The 15,562-nt window shown below is 43.6% G+C and overlaps 1 protein-coding gene across 2 annotated transcripts; it reads left to right on the forward strand.

The window, feature by feature from the left end:
* The first annotated feature begins 859 nt into the window (after window positions 1-859).
* On the forward strand, window positions 860-14,238 carry fbxo28 (F-box protein 28). Of its 2 annotated transcripts, none has more exons than XM_083774867.1 (6): window positions 860-1,566; window positions 6,893-7,002; window positions 7,087-7,225; window positions 9,547-9,781; window positions 9,958-10,097; window positions 10,577-14,238. In XM_083774867.1, the coding sequence occupies exons 1-6, from the start codon at window positions 1,288-1,290 to the stop codon at window positions 10,955-10,957; spliced, it is 1,284 nt and encodes a 427-aa protein (XP_083630993.1). In that variant the 5' UTR covers window positions 860-1,287; the 3' UTR covers window positions 10,958-14,238. The 2 variants fall into 2 exon arrangements, with proteins under 2 accessions (XP_083630993.1, XP_083630994.1); XM_083774868.1 differs by having other exon boundaries at window positions 9,547-9,742.
* Window positions 14,239-15,562: the final 1,324 nt, after the last annotated feature.

Here is a 15,562-nt window from a genome sequence, read left to right on the forward strand (position 1 = left end):
GATCAGGTCAGTGTTGTGATCTTCATATATGGAGACGGCTATTATGGTGGTGTGATGTCACGAAGCATGACCATATATGGAGGCGTGACTGAGTTTAGAAATGGTAACCAGTGAACGATAAAGACATACAGTAACAGCAATACGCTCATTAACAAAGTTAAATAGGTAATATTGGCTTAATACATATTAACAAAGCAGGTAAAGTTTAGCTGTTTGCATTCAAATATTACCATATTTTACGTTATCTTGTATCTTACATTGAGGTCAACTTAAACTATGGCACATGCCAAACAACCTTCCAGTTCCAGCTGGCAAATAGGACTGCTAAAACTTCAACTGGAAGACGTCAAGGAAGACAACAAATCATTGCTGTCGGGCAGAAACCTCTTATCCATATTTTTATTTTCTTCTATTTGATCACACTACAGTGTCACACAAAAGTAGCAGATCTGCAAACTCGAAACACCAGATATTTGAGCGTTTTGAGCTTGTCGATCTGTTACTTTAGCTATTTTTGTATTTGAATCCTGGAAAGTAACAGTTTTGGCAATATGTTAGTTTTACATTCATAAATTAGTTGATTGCCTTTGAGTGGAGTGAGTATTTCACTGAATTTAGACACTAAAATAGTTACAATTAAACGTAAGAATCACAACATCTTGATGTAATAATGGCCCAACAAAAATGTAATCTTGGGCAGGGTAACCACTTATTACATTCTGGAAGACAAATGTATTTCATGCTCTGAATATGATTACATTTTGGGGTAGACTTTGTTAAATGTTTATTACATTTGGGTCATTTGATTTAGGGTCATAACATGTCCTATCTATGTGCTTGGTTAGACATACCAACAGTCATGAGTCTGATACCCTACACAAAACCCAGTTTGAATTGCAGCCGTCCGTAGGTTCCTTTTGAGAGCAGTTTTGAAGGAGTCATGGGATTCACATGACTTAATGACTGTTGTTAGGGCGTTCCAAGGTAGGTAGGTGGATAGATAGGATGGGTGGAAGGATAAGTGATTTAAACAGCTGCAACATTACAGTGACAATTGTATTTACAATCCAATTGAGTGAAATGGGCTGTAAAGAAATTAAGTACATTTTGATGCCAGTTAGAATTTTATTGGGACTTTTTGTAACAGTGTTACTTTTATTGGTATTTCCACCACTCCTCCCCCCCCCCCCCCCCCCCCAAGTCCTGAAGTCCTCCCCTCCCCCTCGACGTCACTTCCTCTACTCCTCCTTCCTTGGACGGGGGGAAAAAAAGGAAAAATAGGCAAAGATGGCTGCCATGGTAGAGCGAGCGGACGGAGCTGGAGGTGGAGGAGGTGTTGTCGTCGCCGCCGCTACTCCGGGCGGCTCTCTGAACCTGATGGACTGCGACTCGTCGTCGTCGGACTGGTCGTCGCCCCACCGGCTGGTGTCGACGCCTCCTCCGCCGGACCACCAGCAGAGCCATCAGAACCAGAACGCAGCCAACCCTCTGCTGGGGCTGCCCATAGTGGCCGTGGAGACCATCCTCAACTTCCTGTCCTACGACGAGATCAGCCTGCTGCGCCTGGTGAGACACGGCGTTGCCACGTCTGCTGAATACAAGCGACTGTGTTGTGTTTGGGGCCTGGTTGGTTTTCTGGATTGATTGATTGGTTTATTAGACAGCAATGTAAAAACAGCAAAAGATTATGTGTCAAACATGTGTCAAAAAGAAAAGGTAATTGCAGCCTTGTTTCCATTTAGGCCCTATGCAATCAATTAATTAATTAACACATTTCAATGTCTTCACAGGAAAACAAAAACAAAATTTCAATAGATCTGCAACTACTTAAATTGTTGTCAAACATCTGCATTACTGAATTTACAAGAAGTCTACACAATTGGATAATGTAGAATAATTGTTGTTTTGTTATATTAGGCCTACGTTATTTGCCGGTTATCTATCCTGATTGATTGAATACTTTTAACAGTTTAACAGAAAAATAGAGTTCAATACAAGATCTGCTAAGACTAAGAGGATCTGACTGCTAAGGGCCTGGTGAGAGCAGGAGTGGACCTGGTGAGACGGAGGGGCCGCAGAGCCACCTAGTCCCTCCACGCACCAGAATCGGGTTCTCCCAGTCCTGGCAGAGTAGTTCTGGAGCAACGGATTGTGTGTCCCTGGTTTTTCCCTAATGGGACTGATCGAGGGTAGCTACTGGGACGTGAGTCGGGACTTGATCACCCCGGCTGGGTCACCTGAGTGAGGGGTATGATGTTCAAGAGACCCGAAACTCCCATGACCTTGGGATACATCACTGAGGATATGTCCATGTGATGTTTTTCAGTTATACTAATTCTGACTCATAGCAATAGACTATGTGACAACCAGGTATAGTCTGGTGACCACCGGAGAGACGGGTGGGTGACAGCCGGAATGTAGACCGTACCCGGGTGAGCAGTATGGGTTAGCTCCACAGCCTGTGTCCTCCGTGAGGAGGAAGCCCAAAAAACCCTCTGTGAGGCCTTTAGGAGGGCCATTATAATCCACCACTCCTGAATGAAGTGCCTGGTGCTGGGAGTCTGGTGCAACGCACAGGTCCTGGTGAGATGTAGGAGGGGCCCGGACAGGAGTAATCCCACAGAGCCTAGTCCTTCCACGCGCCAGGATCTGGTTCTCCCAGTCCTGGCAGAGTAGTTCCGGAACAACGGATTGTTTGTCCTTGGTTTTCCCCTAATGGGACTGATCGAGGGTGGCTACTGGGACTTAAGTCGGGACTTGATCACCCTGGCTGGGTCACCTGAGTGAGGGGTATGATGTCCGAGAGACCCGAAACCCCAGTGATCTTGGGATATCACTTCCTCATCACTGAGGATACGTCCCAGGTGCATCCTCCATGCAATGTTTTAAGTTATAGTTAAACCAAAGAAAGCCTATGGCTTGTTTCCAGTGGGGTCCTCCATATTCAATTAATCTGAATATTCTGTGAAGTTGCTTGTAAACAGTGGTGTAAAGTATTACATTTACTCAAGTACTGTACTACTTAATATGTTGAGGTACTTTTACTTTACTGGAGTATTTCCAATTTTTACTTCTACTCCACTACATGTCGGATCCAAATATTGTACTTGTACTCCACTACATGATCTGCTATTTTAAGTACGTTTTGACGCCGCCCATATGTTTGTACTTTTACTCAAGTACATTTTGAATTCCGGACTTTAACTTGTACCAGAGTATTTCTACATTGCAGTAATGATACTTTCAGAATAGAATACATGGAGTACTTTTTCCACCACTGCTCTTTTGGGGTTGTTTTCATAGACCTGGCTGCTTATTTCTCTCTCTGGATCTGGCAACAGTGGTGAAAGGACAACAGAACACACACAAGCCGACTAGACGGTGTCGCGCAGACCGAAGATGGCAGATAAACACAAGCTCGTGCAAGCAGTGTACTTCTGCTTCTTCTATTAACGACGCTATTATCGTTGTGCGAGCTTGATCTGCTATTTTCATCGCGCGACACCGTTTGTTATAATTTTTTTGCGTCGCCGGAAAATATTACCCCGCTGCCCGTTCCTGTTTACTCTGCATAGTGCTCATAATATCCGGTCTAGAGACCCGCCTACTGACTGTATCCGGCAACTTATACACACACAAATATTTCTAAATGTGTTCTCAATTTTTGCCGTTAAAATAAAATTGGACAGTGATCTTTATATAACTGTCTTGATAAACCTGCGAACATGCTGCAAAAACACACGATCTGATACCGTATCCGCTGTAGACAGGATGTGTGTAAAGCTGTGTCTGTGTGTGAGAGAAGAAAAACAAACCACAACACAACGCCATGCTAACGAAGCTAACGCTGCTTTCATTTAAACCACAATTCGTGTTCATAATGATGACGCTGTGGATGTATGCCAGTGTGTGTGTGTGTGTGTGTGTGTGTGTGTGTGTGTGTGTGTGTTCATGTGTTCATGTATTATGTGCAGGGGTCATCAATATGTCCACACAAAGACGTGACGGTCTTGTCCGTTGCTAATTTTAGATTGAATTGTTTTACACGCACCATCAAAATGTTCTTATTTTTGATCCTAAGACCCAATTACTGAATGCCAGCCTCCTGGTTTTCTTCAGAATATGTATGAAAGTGATTTATTACACTATATGGCACGACAAGTCCACTAGGACAGTGGTATGTTGATTAGGTGTTCTGTTCAAACGTTTTATCTGCAAGGACCCCTTAACTCTGTGTAGCCTACAAATGGAACCAAATGGACCATTTGAACACAACACAGTCACACAGACCTGTTATGGATATTCAGGGATAGCTCTTTGTGTTTCTGGTAATATTATTGTCCACTCATTTTGTATGTCTGTGGCAAAAATTGCATTCTACAAAAATGTCCACCACAAGCCAGCATGCCCCTGATTTTTGTTTGGTTTGGTTGCAGCTGAACCTATAGGGCCCGGTGTTTCAACCCTTTTCATGTCAAGGGCCATTATTTATTCGATGTTTGAGCCACGGACCACCATTTGATGACATTTAGCTTCTCGGTCCCAAAACGTAGAATATTTTGTTGTCGTTGGATAAGATTTCCTGGGGTCATCCCTATGTTCCCCAGGTTCTATGTTCCCAACTTACCTTAGGGTTTAGGGTTAGCGTTATAGGTTTCTGGTTTAAGGACTTCAGTGTTTTGTACTATACAATTGTATGTATAAGTACAGACCAAAGAATGTTTGTTTTTGCCATCTTTGTTGAAGAGTCTGAGCAATTATGTTTTATTTTATTTTATGCCAGTGTTAATTTTTAGTTTGCTAAGACTAGATAGTTTAAGTAGCCTAGGAAGGCCTAAAGTTCAATGGCTTGTTCAAAGACTGAGCTTAAATCAGAGTTTGCTACTAAAAGTAAGACTAAGTTGCTAAAATACTTAGTCTTACTAGAATTACTAAAATGACTAGGTTAGTTTCTGGTTAACACCCTGAGCGCACAAGACTGAGTTCTCCAGTATATCAATTATCAATTTGTAACGCCCAGCGCTCAAGATGGAGATTGATCAAAAGAACTGAGTTTATGGGTCAAAGGTAGGATCACTGTAACCTCTTGAACCCTATCATGGGGTATCTAAAGTTAACAAGTGCTTTTGCTGTTGGCAATCGCTGAAAGACACAATCTCCGACCGTGGCTTAATTCCGCTCTTACTTGTTGTCGTCTGGTTAGGTTTATTCTAAGGGCCGATTCATACTCCTATTTTAGAGCCGAATAAAAGTCGGTTCGGCTCTGTAGAGCCTACAATGTGACGTCATTTGGCTCTGTAGAGCCTACAATTTGACGTCATTTGAGGTTCGGGGGGGGGGGGGGGGGGGGGGGGGGCGGGGGGTACCGCCCCCGCCCTAAAGTCGGCTCTTCGGTGCTACTGAACATTTCTGACGAGCCGAAATCGACATGACGCTAGTATGTCGCAGGGACTTACCCCCAATCCAACCCTTGATGCTGAGTGTCAAGCAGGGAGACACTGGGTCCCATTTTTACAGTCTTTGGTATGACCCGGCCAGGTATTGAACCCCGACCTCCCAGTCTCAGGGCGGACACTCTAACCACAAGGCCACCGTGCTGGTTTTTGCATGGTGGGGAACATAGAACCTGGGGAACATGGGTACGCTCCCGATTTTGTCCACAATTCCATGCTGTATTCAAGTGTATTGATGTGGTACCATTTGGCAAACGTTGATCAAAATAACAATTCTTCTGCATTCTCTAATTGTGTAGACTTCTTGTAAATTAAGTAATGCAGATTAACAATGATTTAACTCTTGATCAAGAGTTAAAGATCTATAAGGGTTAAGGGTCCATTTGGTTACCAGCTCTCCTTCATTTCCGCTAACAAACTGTTTTACAAAGCTACAATCGGTAATGTTTGGAACTAGGTCCTCCTCTCCTGACGAGGATTGGTTATTTATTACAGTGCCCTGCCTAAGCTAAGGTAAAAACCCAGGACCAGAGGAATTGACTACTGTGTAGCAACAGTCTGTATGCCATCAGATGAATTCAATCGAAAGGTTCTTTGTCATGAGAAAACAATGTTTACATTACCAAAGCAAGTGGCAAAACATAATACCCCATTTTATTTCCTAAATTGTTTAAGTATTTACAGTTGGAGGTCACATTGCAGAGTTGTCCATCTGTCCACACACAGACATGGTATAACGTTTTTTTTTTAAACAAATTGGAGCAATCTTTTGCAGTGACTTTTGGGACAATTAGCATTGTCCCCAAAACTCGCACTATAAGGACTATTAGGCTCTGTTATTGTGTTTATACGTTTATTTGACAGGGACAAGGCAAAAAAAGTCTAGTTATTAAGTTAAAACATGAACATTGCCTCCCCCTGGCCAGCCGGGGTGCCTGATGGAGGGGAAAGGAACTGGTTGAATAACGTGTTCCTTCCACGCGCTACGTCCAACCAGGGAAACTCCCCCCTGTCAGGTGTAAAGGAGCAACTTGGACACTCAGGCATGAAGGAAGAAGCATGAGTTAAAGTCCGTTGCTCTCCCCTTGTCCCCCATATATGGGGATTAGGTTGGTGGAGGGTGTGTAGAGCCCAGGATCACATTAGATGAATGACACAGGGGTGAAAAATGGGTTACAAAATCGTGGATAAAAAATATATAATAAAATAAAATAAAACATGAAACATTTCATTGTATATGGGGTTTATAGCCAAGGCTAATTTGCATTGTTGTTGGGTTTGGCCGTGTTGATGGATGATATATCATTAATAGATTATTTATTAGTCTGTTAAGTGAATTATTGTGGCCTTCGAACTGGCCCCTTAAAATGATTTGCCCCATCAAAATGTCGGCTCTTGTTGCAAAGTGCTCCATCTCATTTGCTGAATGTGTTCTACAGGTGTGCAAGCGCATGGACATGATCTGCCAGCGCATCCTGAACCAGGGCTTCCTGCGTGTGGAGAGATACCACAGCCTGTGTCAAAGGCAGGTCAAAGCACAGCTGCCCAGGTCAGTTTGATTTTACGAACATTACAACTTCATAATAAAGAGAGCCTGTCAATATGAATGCATAACGTTGCCACCTGTTGCTAGGCGAGAGTCGGAGAGGAGGAACCACTCGCTGGCCCGCCACGCGGACATCCTGGCAGCCGTGGAGACACGCCTCTCGCTGCTCAACATGACCTTCATGAAATACGTGGACACCAACCTATGCTGCTTCATCCCTGGAAAGGTCGGCTCAGCTCAAACGCACTTAAACACACTTTAATTAGTCCCACACACTTCTGTGTGTTGTTGTCACTGCTGTTTTCACCTGCCAGCAAGGATCCCCACCGGGAGGTAGGAGTATGTGCAATGAGTAATATCAACTTCTCCGCCCTGGCTTCGCTAACTCGAACACGAGCCAATTGTGTTCGTATTTGGGATCCCACGACATGGAAAACAAACTGTCTTTCTCTATGTAAATCTCTGTATTACACAAATGGCCCCGTACGGGTGTGTAATTCTGAGTGTACAAATGGTTCCATTTGTACACTCAGTTCCTTGAAATTAACCCATTCTGACCGGGCACCCATTTTGGTGTCGGCATCATGTTATGCTTTAGCTATTTAAAAATAGCAGATCTACAAGCTCATATCGCGCCACCGAGTGGCGCGATACGAGCTTGTAGGTCTGCTATTTTTGAAAAATCGAAGAGCGACTGACATTTTTAGAATCTGATCTCAGGTCAAAATGGGTTCATCAGACCAGTGTGTGTCCGGCGGAAACCTCGTATGAATCTGATCTCAGGTCAGAATGGGTTAAAACGTTTGAGAACCACTGTACAGAGGTCCTTTGAAATTTAAACGTTTGAGAACCACTTTACACTAAATGGAACAGAGCCTTAATTAGTATCATCGATAACACGGAATTTGGAAGAGGCCCGGAAGTAGGAAGAGTTATTTATAAAATGGTGTCTATTGGCCTGCAATCTTGACCGTTAACACCCTGAGCGCACAAGACGGAGTTCTCCGCCCTATCAATTAGTAACGCCCAGCGCTCAAGATGGAGATTGTTCAAAAGGACGGAGTTTATTGATATCAAAACCGATCGCATCGCTCCACAGGCTGGGAGCGTCTGTTGCGCAGCACTCAATGTTATTTTCCGGTGGGGCGTCATCGAAAATGATCCCCCCGCATTTCAGCCAAAGAGATCGAAAATCTTAAAACGTTAATAACTCAAATCTAAATCATTCCATCCAATTCTAAGAAAAGATTGTGTTAGACGGCCCACCGCGGTCACGTTAGAATTAGGGCCGGGACTTTAACGCGTTAATTGAGATTAATTACAGAAAAATTATCACGTAAAAAAAAAATACGCATTTAATTGCACCTTTTTTCTCTCACCGGAACGTTTCTCACTGGGAGCATTTCACAAGTACTGCATAGGCTGCTGCACGCCTGCACCGCAGCAGCAGTCAGTCCACTCTACAGCTCCATCAGACAACAACAAAGCCCAAACCCAAACGAATCAATGAATGAAGAAGCCGCTTATATCGCTTTTGCTCAGTGGATGAGACATTTACATTTAAAAGCTATGGGATGGATGAGTGGATAACGGCATGGTTGTGTGCAATATCGGAGGGAAAGGTTCCAGCATAATCCATAATAACGTTGGCTTCCATTGCTTAACCAATTCTGAACGGGAACCCATTTTGGTGTCCGCATCATGTTATGCTTTAGCTATTGAAAAATAGCAGATCTACAAGCTCATAGCGCGCCACCGAGTGGCGCGATACGAGCTTGTAGGTCTGCTATTTTTGAAAAATCGAAGAGCGACTGACATTTCTAGAATCTGATCTCAGGTCAGAATGGGTTAATCAGACCAGTGTGTGTCCATGTGGAAACCTCGTATGAATCTGATCTCAGGTCAGAATGGGTTAAAGGGATATACCACTCATTTTCGACATTCTTCTATGGAGTCGTGTGGAAATAATAAAAATTCACCCCATTCTATGTTGCCTAGAACTGGAGGTCTGGGGGGGAAAAACTAACATTATGAACTACATCTTTGTGACATCACTGAGATGTACTTCATAATGTTACAGTTTTTTTCAGACCTCCAGTTCTAGGCAACAAAGAATGGGGGGACTTTTTCCAACAACTCTAAGGTATATTAATGACATAGTAAAATGTTGAAAATTAGTCGTATTCCATAGTCATAAATTGATTCACTGGAATAAAAAGAAAAAGATGTTTCTCACTGTTCTCAGGTCGAATATTGATATGCGATTAATCGAGATTGATTAATTACAAAGCCTCTAATTAATTAGATTACATTTTTTAATTGAGTCCCAGCCCTAGTTAGAATTAATCATACCTCCCGTTGTTGTCGGATCGCCTCTAGAGTGTTTTGGCTACATCAAGCAACTTCAGCCACATCTGGTCCGTCGCTAAATGTGCTCCGCTGCTATAAATGGCTGGGCGCTATGATTGAATGGATGAAATGACCCCGGGTGTTCGGGGTGTTAACAGCATGGTCCTAATTGTAGTCCCTCGGTTGTGTTTCAAAAAGGTGATCGACGAGATATACCGCGTGTTGCGCTATGTCAACTCCACTCGCGCGCCGCAGCGCGCTCACGAGGTCCTGCAGGAGCTGCGCGACATCTCCTCCATGGCCATGGAGTACTTTGACGAGAAGATCGTCCCCATCCTGAAGAAGAGGCTGCCTGGGGCCGACCTGTCTGGACGCCTCATCGGATCCGCCCCAGGTAATGGACACGTACTCGCCCGGGTTAGATGGGTCAAAGGTAGGATCACTGTAACCTCTTGAACCCTATCATGGGGTATCTAAAGTTTTAACAAGTGCTTTTGCTGTCGGCGATCGCTGAAAGACACAATCTCCCACCGTGGCTTAATTCCGCTCTTCCTTGTGGTCGTCTCAACCCCCATCCCCCCCCCCCCCCCCCCCCCCCCCCCCCCTCAGTCGCAGGTCCATCCACCTCCCTCACCACCATGTCCCTTCTGGCCAAGAACACGCCGTCGCGCTCAGAGATGACCAAGGTGCAGCAGCAGGTGAAGGTGAACGGCGCCTCCGTGACGGCGCTGCGGCGGGAGATGCAGGAGGTGTGTGGTGGACAAAATTCATATTACAATCATTGTGGTATTGATTAATTGATTTTATTAGTAGATGAAACTCTTGTTCTTCCATGACAAACGGACAACTCACGGTCTAACACAAACCTATTTCAAACATGCCGACTGTGCAGCTCAGCTATTGAATGAAACTATGTAAGGATTGTCCACCTGTGGGATATAAAATGAGTGTTAAACAAATGGACCCAGAAGGGTCCATTTGTTTCATTTTACACAAGAGTTGAATTATTATTAAACATCTGCATCACTTAATTTACAAGAAGTCTACACAATTAGAGAATGTAGAAGAATTTGTTATTTGGCTCAACGTTTGCCTGTTAGCTCTGTTACCGACGGCATGGAATTGTGGACAAAATGGTACCCAACGAGAACAAAACATTCCAAGTCTTGGGTCTGAAAGGCTAAACCATTGCTTTAACTTATTGTAACATCAAACCATTCCGTTCCAGGTGCGTGTGAAGCAGCTGGAGCAGCAGAAGCAGCTACAGGACCAGGAGCAGAAGCTGCTAGAGCAGACACAGGTCATCGGCGAGCAGAACGCACGCCTTGCCGAGCTGGAGCACAAGCTCCGTGAGCTGATGGACAGTAGCGCCGTGGGAGGGCCGCCTCCGCGCCCCGGCCCGGCTCCTCCTTCCACGTCTGCCGCCAGCGGCGTAGCGTCTTCTTCTTCTTCCGGCGTTGCCACTACGTCCGGCACGACGCAGGTGGCCGTATCCACGCTGCCGTCTCTAGCCAGAGAGCCCATCGGTGAAGGCGGCTTTTCACTAAAGCGCACCAGGAAGAGTTCAGACCTCCCGAGGCAGTCGAAACGCCTGCGCAGCAAGAAATGAAAGGGGGACGCGCTAACACCTAATTTATGCTCTTGTCGCGCGATGGCAGTCGCACGCCAGAAATAACGGCCGACCTGCAAGCTCAGGACACGTCGCAGGCGCGTTGGCGTCATGAGCCTATAGGTCAGCTGTATTCGGCACGTGGCACCACTGCGCGGTGTGTCATTTAGGGTTTTTTTTTTCCTTCTTCTTTTTGTTTGGTTTTGAGGTCTGATTGATTACACCCGACCCCCTCCCCCCGGACGCTCATGTGCTGTCCTGTCCTGTGAAATGAGTCAGGCGTATCTTGCTTTCAAAAGTGTTTCAATCATATCCCCGTGTCCCCTCCATGCCATCAGCTGTCACCACTCATAGGCATGGCCTTTTTAAGGTGGGGGCTTGCGTCGCCAATAATGTGTTTTAAATCAAGTGCTGCTGTCCACAGACGAAAAACCACTGAACCGAAAGATTCACTATGACTTTTGCACAACTTTATGTGACTGGGGGTTGGCGTTTAGAAATGTCACGCGTTGTTAAATTAAGGCGTGCATGAAGCCGCTTAACTAAAGTGTGTTGTCGAGCTTCTTGCTCATAACCCTAAACTCAAATTGTATGCCATTTGACACTAAGACCGATTTTGGTGGCTGGACTTTTTTTCTTTTTTGAACCTTTTAAAAGAAAAAAACCTGTTTCATTTTTCTTGGAAATAATCTAATTCTTTGGAGGATAATGCAAGAAAAAAAAAGGGATTGCATTTGTTTCCTTTATAATTTTAGAACCTTGCAGTATTGAGTCAAGAATTATGAATGATATGAATTATGACCGTTGGTGGATAAAGGAGTCGTCTAAGAACCTAAATCGGTTTTCTTCAGAACACGTTTTATTCCCTTTTCCTTGTTGTTGAGTCAGTGGTCTCAGTGTGATCATTTACCTTGAGGGTGGAAGATTTGCCTTCATGGGGACATTTTGGACTTCAAGGACCACCTATTGTCGACCTTATTCTCGTATAATTGGCCCCCACAAATGCTCATTACAAGATGGCACCATCTCTATTTGGTCTCAGAGGTAGGCTGTGTACGGTTCAGAAACCTCCCCACCAGTGACATCATCAGTAGGCAGATGTGGTAGTTTCAAACAAGATTTAAAACTTTTGTTTATTTATTAAGAGCAATTGCTTCTATTTCAGCATGCTAACCTTCCAGGAAGAGAAATACTTTAGATTTTATTAGCTTGGAATTCCCACTGATGATGTCATTGGTAGGCAGGTTTCTGAAGAGTCCACATCAAAGGTGTTCTGGATGTTTCTTGTTGTGGTCTGGTTAGTGATCTTGACTTAGATGACCTATAGCCCACCTATGAGACGCAGACTGAGTACAAATAGATCGTACAGAAATTGTACCATCTTACAATAAGAATCCGTGGGGACCAATTCTACGATAATACGGTTGAAAATGGGTAACGTTCTCCTTTTAAATAATTAGGTCAAGTGTGAATTCATTGGTTTCATTCACATTTTCTTTTACCTACTTCTGTCTAGTGCAATGTATGTTTAAAATAATCTTGTGATCTGAAGGTGATTTTTATTTTGGCGACATGTCGCCAATGTGTTCTCCGGGAACTGCAGTCCTCTGGAGAACAAGCTCAAGTGCTGCGAAGCGTTGTGAGCTTGTAGATCGGCTATTTAAAGTGCGCGATATCGGTGCTCGATAAGCGGCATCGACTCGTGTTGTCGTCCTGCACTGCAGTCAATTTGGTTCATAACGAAACGGTGTAGCCTGGGATTAGGGTCGCAACATTTTGCTGATATTCACAAGGTGGAAACTTTCCATGAGAATAATATAAGGGGACTAAGAGAAATGCAATGGAAATGGGGGTTATCAGAGATGAATGATACAGAAATTATAATTTATCTGCTCCACTGTTCGCATAAACATTTGTTGTCGAGCAGATTATGTCAGTGATGCACGTCGCTCACAGTCCTCCACAGTGCTAGTTTGACATGAAGGCAACAGAAGCTATGTGCAGTACTTGGCTTAGGAGGGTGTGACACAAGCTTCACATGAGGTATACTAAATCTAGAACGTTGTCTTTAAAGTGTAACGTATTTTTTGTACGCACTTTAAGAGTGTTGTTTGTCTTTTTCGCTGAGATTTGTGAACCATCTTTGAACGTCAAAGCTTGACCACTTTGCTTTGACAAAAGAACCTCCCTATTTTGGTCCTGTCGTTGTGGGCTTGCAGCTCGGCAGTTTTTTAGAAAGGGCCATGAAACCCAATGCTGATTTTGACTTTGTTTTCATTTACATAATGAATAACTACAGAAGGGTAAAAACATGGCAGGCTAGTAAGCGACACAGCTGCAGCTAATGATGATGTATAATATTAATATGTAATATGGGGCGAGTTACATTTAGCTGTGCCTGTTAACATGGTTGTGCCAAGTAGGCCTATAGACAATTCTCTGTATTGTCGATGCACAAAGACAGTTAAATCTAACACCCACTATTAATTGTATGGTATTAACTGCAGCTGCACCACTTACATGCATTATAAGGTCAGCCTTATTCATGTTTTTTCACTGCTATAATTTGAACTGAAAATAATATAACTGACCAAAAGGTTTCAACCAAGGGTTTAGTACCCTAGGCAGTTGGTCAATTATCAGTACACGATTACTTGTCTCCCTTAATGTTGCATGGAAATAACATTGAAACGGTGCCCTTTAAGCCTCGATTCATACTATCCTCTTGCACGGCGGCATCGCTTGCGGGAAATAGACGCTATTCTCGGCACGCGTTGCCGTCGTGCCACAGCATAAATTAGGCTCTAATTATCCTACACACGTCTTTCTTGCCTTGTGAGGTTAGCCGGTGAGCCCATATTGCGGCTAGAATTGTTTAATTGTTTTATTTGTTTTTGTCACGTTTAATTTTTTTTGGAAGACCTCAACCACTCATGGCATGAACCTTTTGTAAAGCATACTAAAAACAAAATGCTGTTCACTCTCTTGGTGAACACAAGCGTGTATTATAAACACAACTGGGCAGGAAACACAAGAATATGTAATCTAGTGGCTTAATTTGAGACTGCGTCTCAGTTTAGAGAAATGATGACTGTACTGTAAACTACTTCATGTACTTCAAAGTGTAGATTGTGAATTTATTTCATGTATGTATACGGCGAAAGGAAAAAAAAACTAAAGCTATCTTTGGAGTTGTCCTTTTTGGGGATAACTGTATGGTTTGTTGCACACTTTACTGTTACAAATGTACAAATCAAACCTATTAAAATTCAAGTCAACTCTGATAAGGTGGAGTCTTTGCACCCATTTTGAATTTGTTTAGTTGCCCACTCGACTTGTATCCCCACATGACTACTAGATTAATCTGCTTTATCATAGCACATTTATAGCATTTGGTTCAGTCAAACACTCGCAAGAGAAGAGGTGGATTGGCGGAGGTTCACAGGTTGTCATTGTTGTGATGTCTAATCTATGGGATATTTAGAGTGAAATAAGCTATGAAATGTTCTTAATTCCAATAACTGAGGATACTTATTTGTAGGAAAAATGTCAGATTTATAAACGTCAGGTTTGTCTGGTGACAAAACAACATAAGTTCATAGCGCGAGTGGCGCGCTATGAACTTGTAGGTCTGCTATTTTAGAAAAATCGTTAAAATGTGCCTCAAATCTTTCAGAAAATTGTCATGATTTAGATTTTTTCTTTTTTTTTACGTCAGGCCTGAATGTGTTAACTGCCTTCATGCAGGGAGTATGCGAGTGAAATAAACTAGTGGATATTAGAACTAATGGTTTTCGAAGACCTAATAGTATGTCGTTTTACCAGGTTTACGGCAATGAAAATATAATCGAACTGAAATGTTTTTCATGATTATCATAATTTTGTTGTCAAACCATGAAAAATGACATGTAATATTTGTTATCGTCGGAAACCATGCAAAACGACTTACTATAACATGTCGTTCTATAGTTTATAGTTACCATTTAGTGACCATTTATTCAAATAATTATGAATAATAATCCGAAATGAGTTTTCTTCGACGGGTGGCTGGCATCTCCAGAAGTTCAGTCACACGAGAGAGAGTCGGAGTAGAGCCGCTGCTCCTTCACCTGGAAAGGAGCCAGCTTGGTTCGGGCATCTGGTTTGGATGCCTCTCGGGCCCCTCCCTATGGAGGTCCTCGAAGCACGTCCCACTGGGAGAAGACCCCGGGGCAGACCAAGGATCACGTCCCACTGGGAGGAGACCATCTGGTTAGGATGCCTCTCGGGCGCCTCCCTAGGGAGGTCCTCGACGCATGTCCCACTGGGAGGAGACCCCGGGGCAGACCAAGGATCAAGTCCCACTGGGAGGAGACCCCGGGGCAGACCAAGGCACAGGTGGAGGAAATACATTGACTCACTGGCCTTGGAACGTCTCGGAATCCCCCAGGATGATGTCACTAATGTTGTCCTGGAGAGGGAATGGGAACAGAGTAGGCTATGTTTATAAATCTCTTCTTTCAGGGTTATTTAATCAATAAACCGTTTATAATTCATTCACGATATTAATTTAATTTAACATAAAAAGTTTTTGAGTGCATGCAGGCTGCCTACTTCCACTCGCCT

Source organism: Protomyctophum parallelum (genome assembly GCF_964188405.1).
Source record: "Protomyctophum parallelum genome assembly, chromosome: 10".
Taxonomy (NCBI): domain Eukaryota; kingdom Metazoa; phylum Chordata; class Actinopteri; order Myctophiformes; family Myctophidae; genus Protomyctophum; species Protomyctophum parallelum.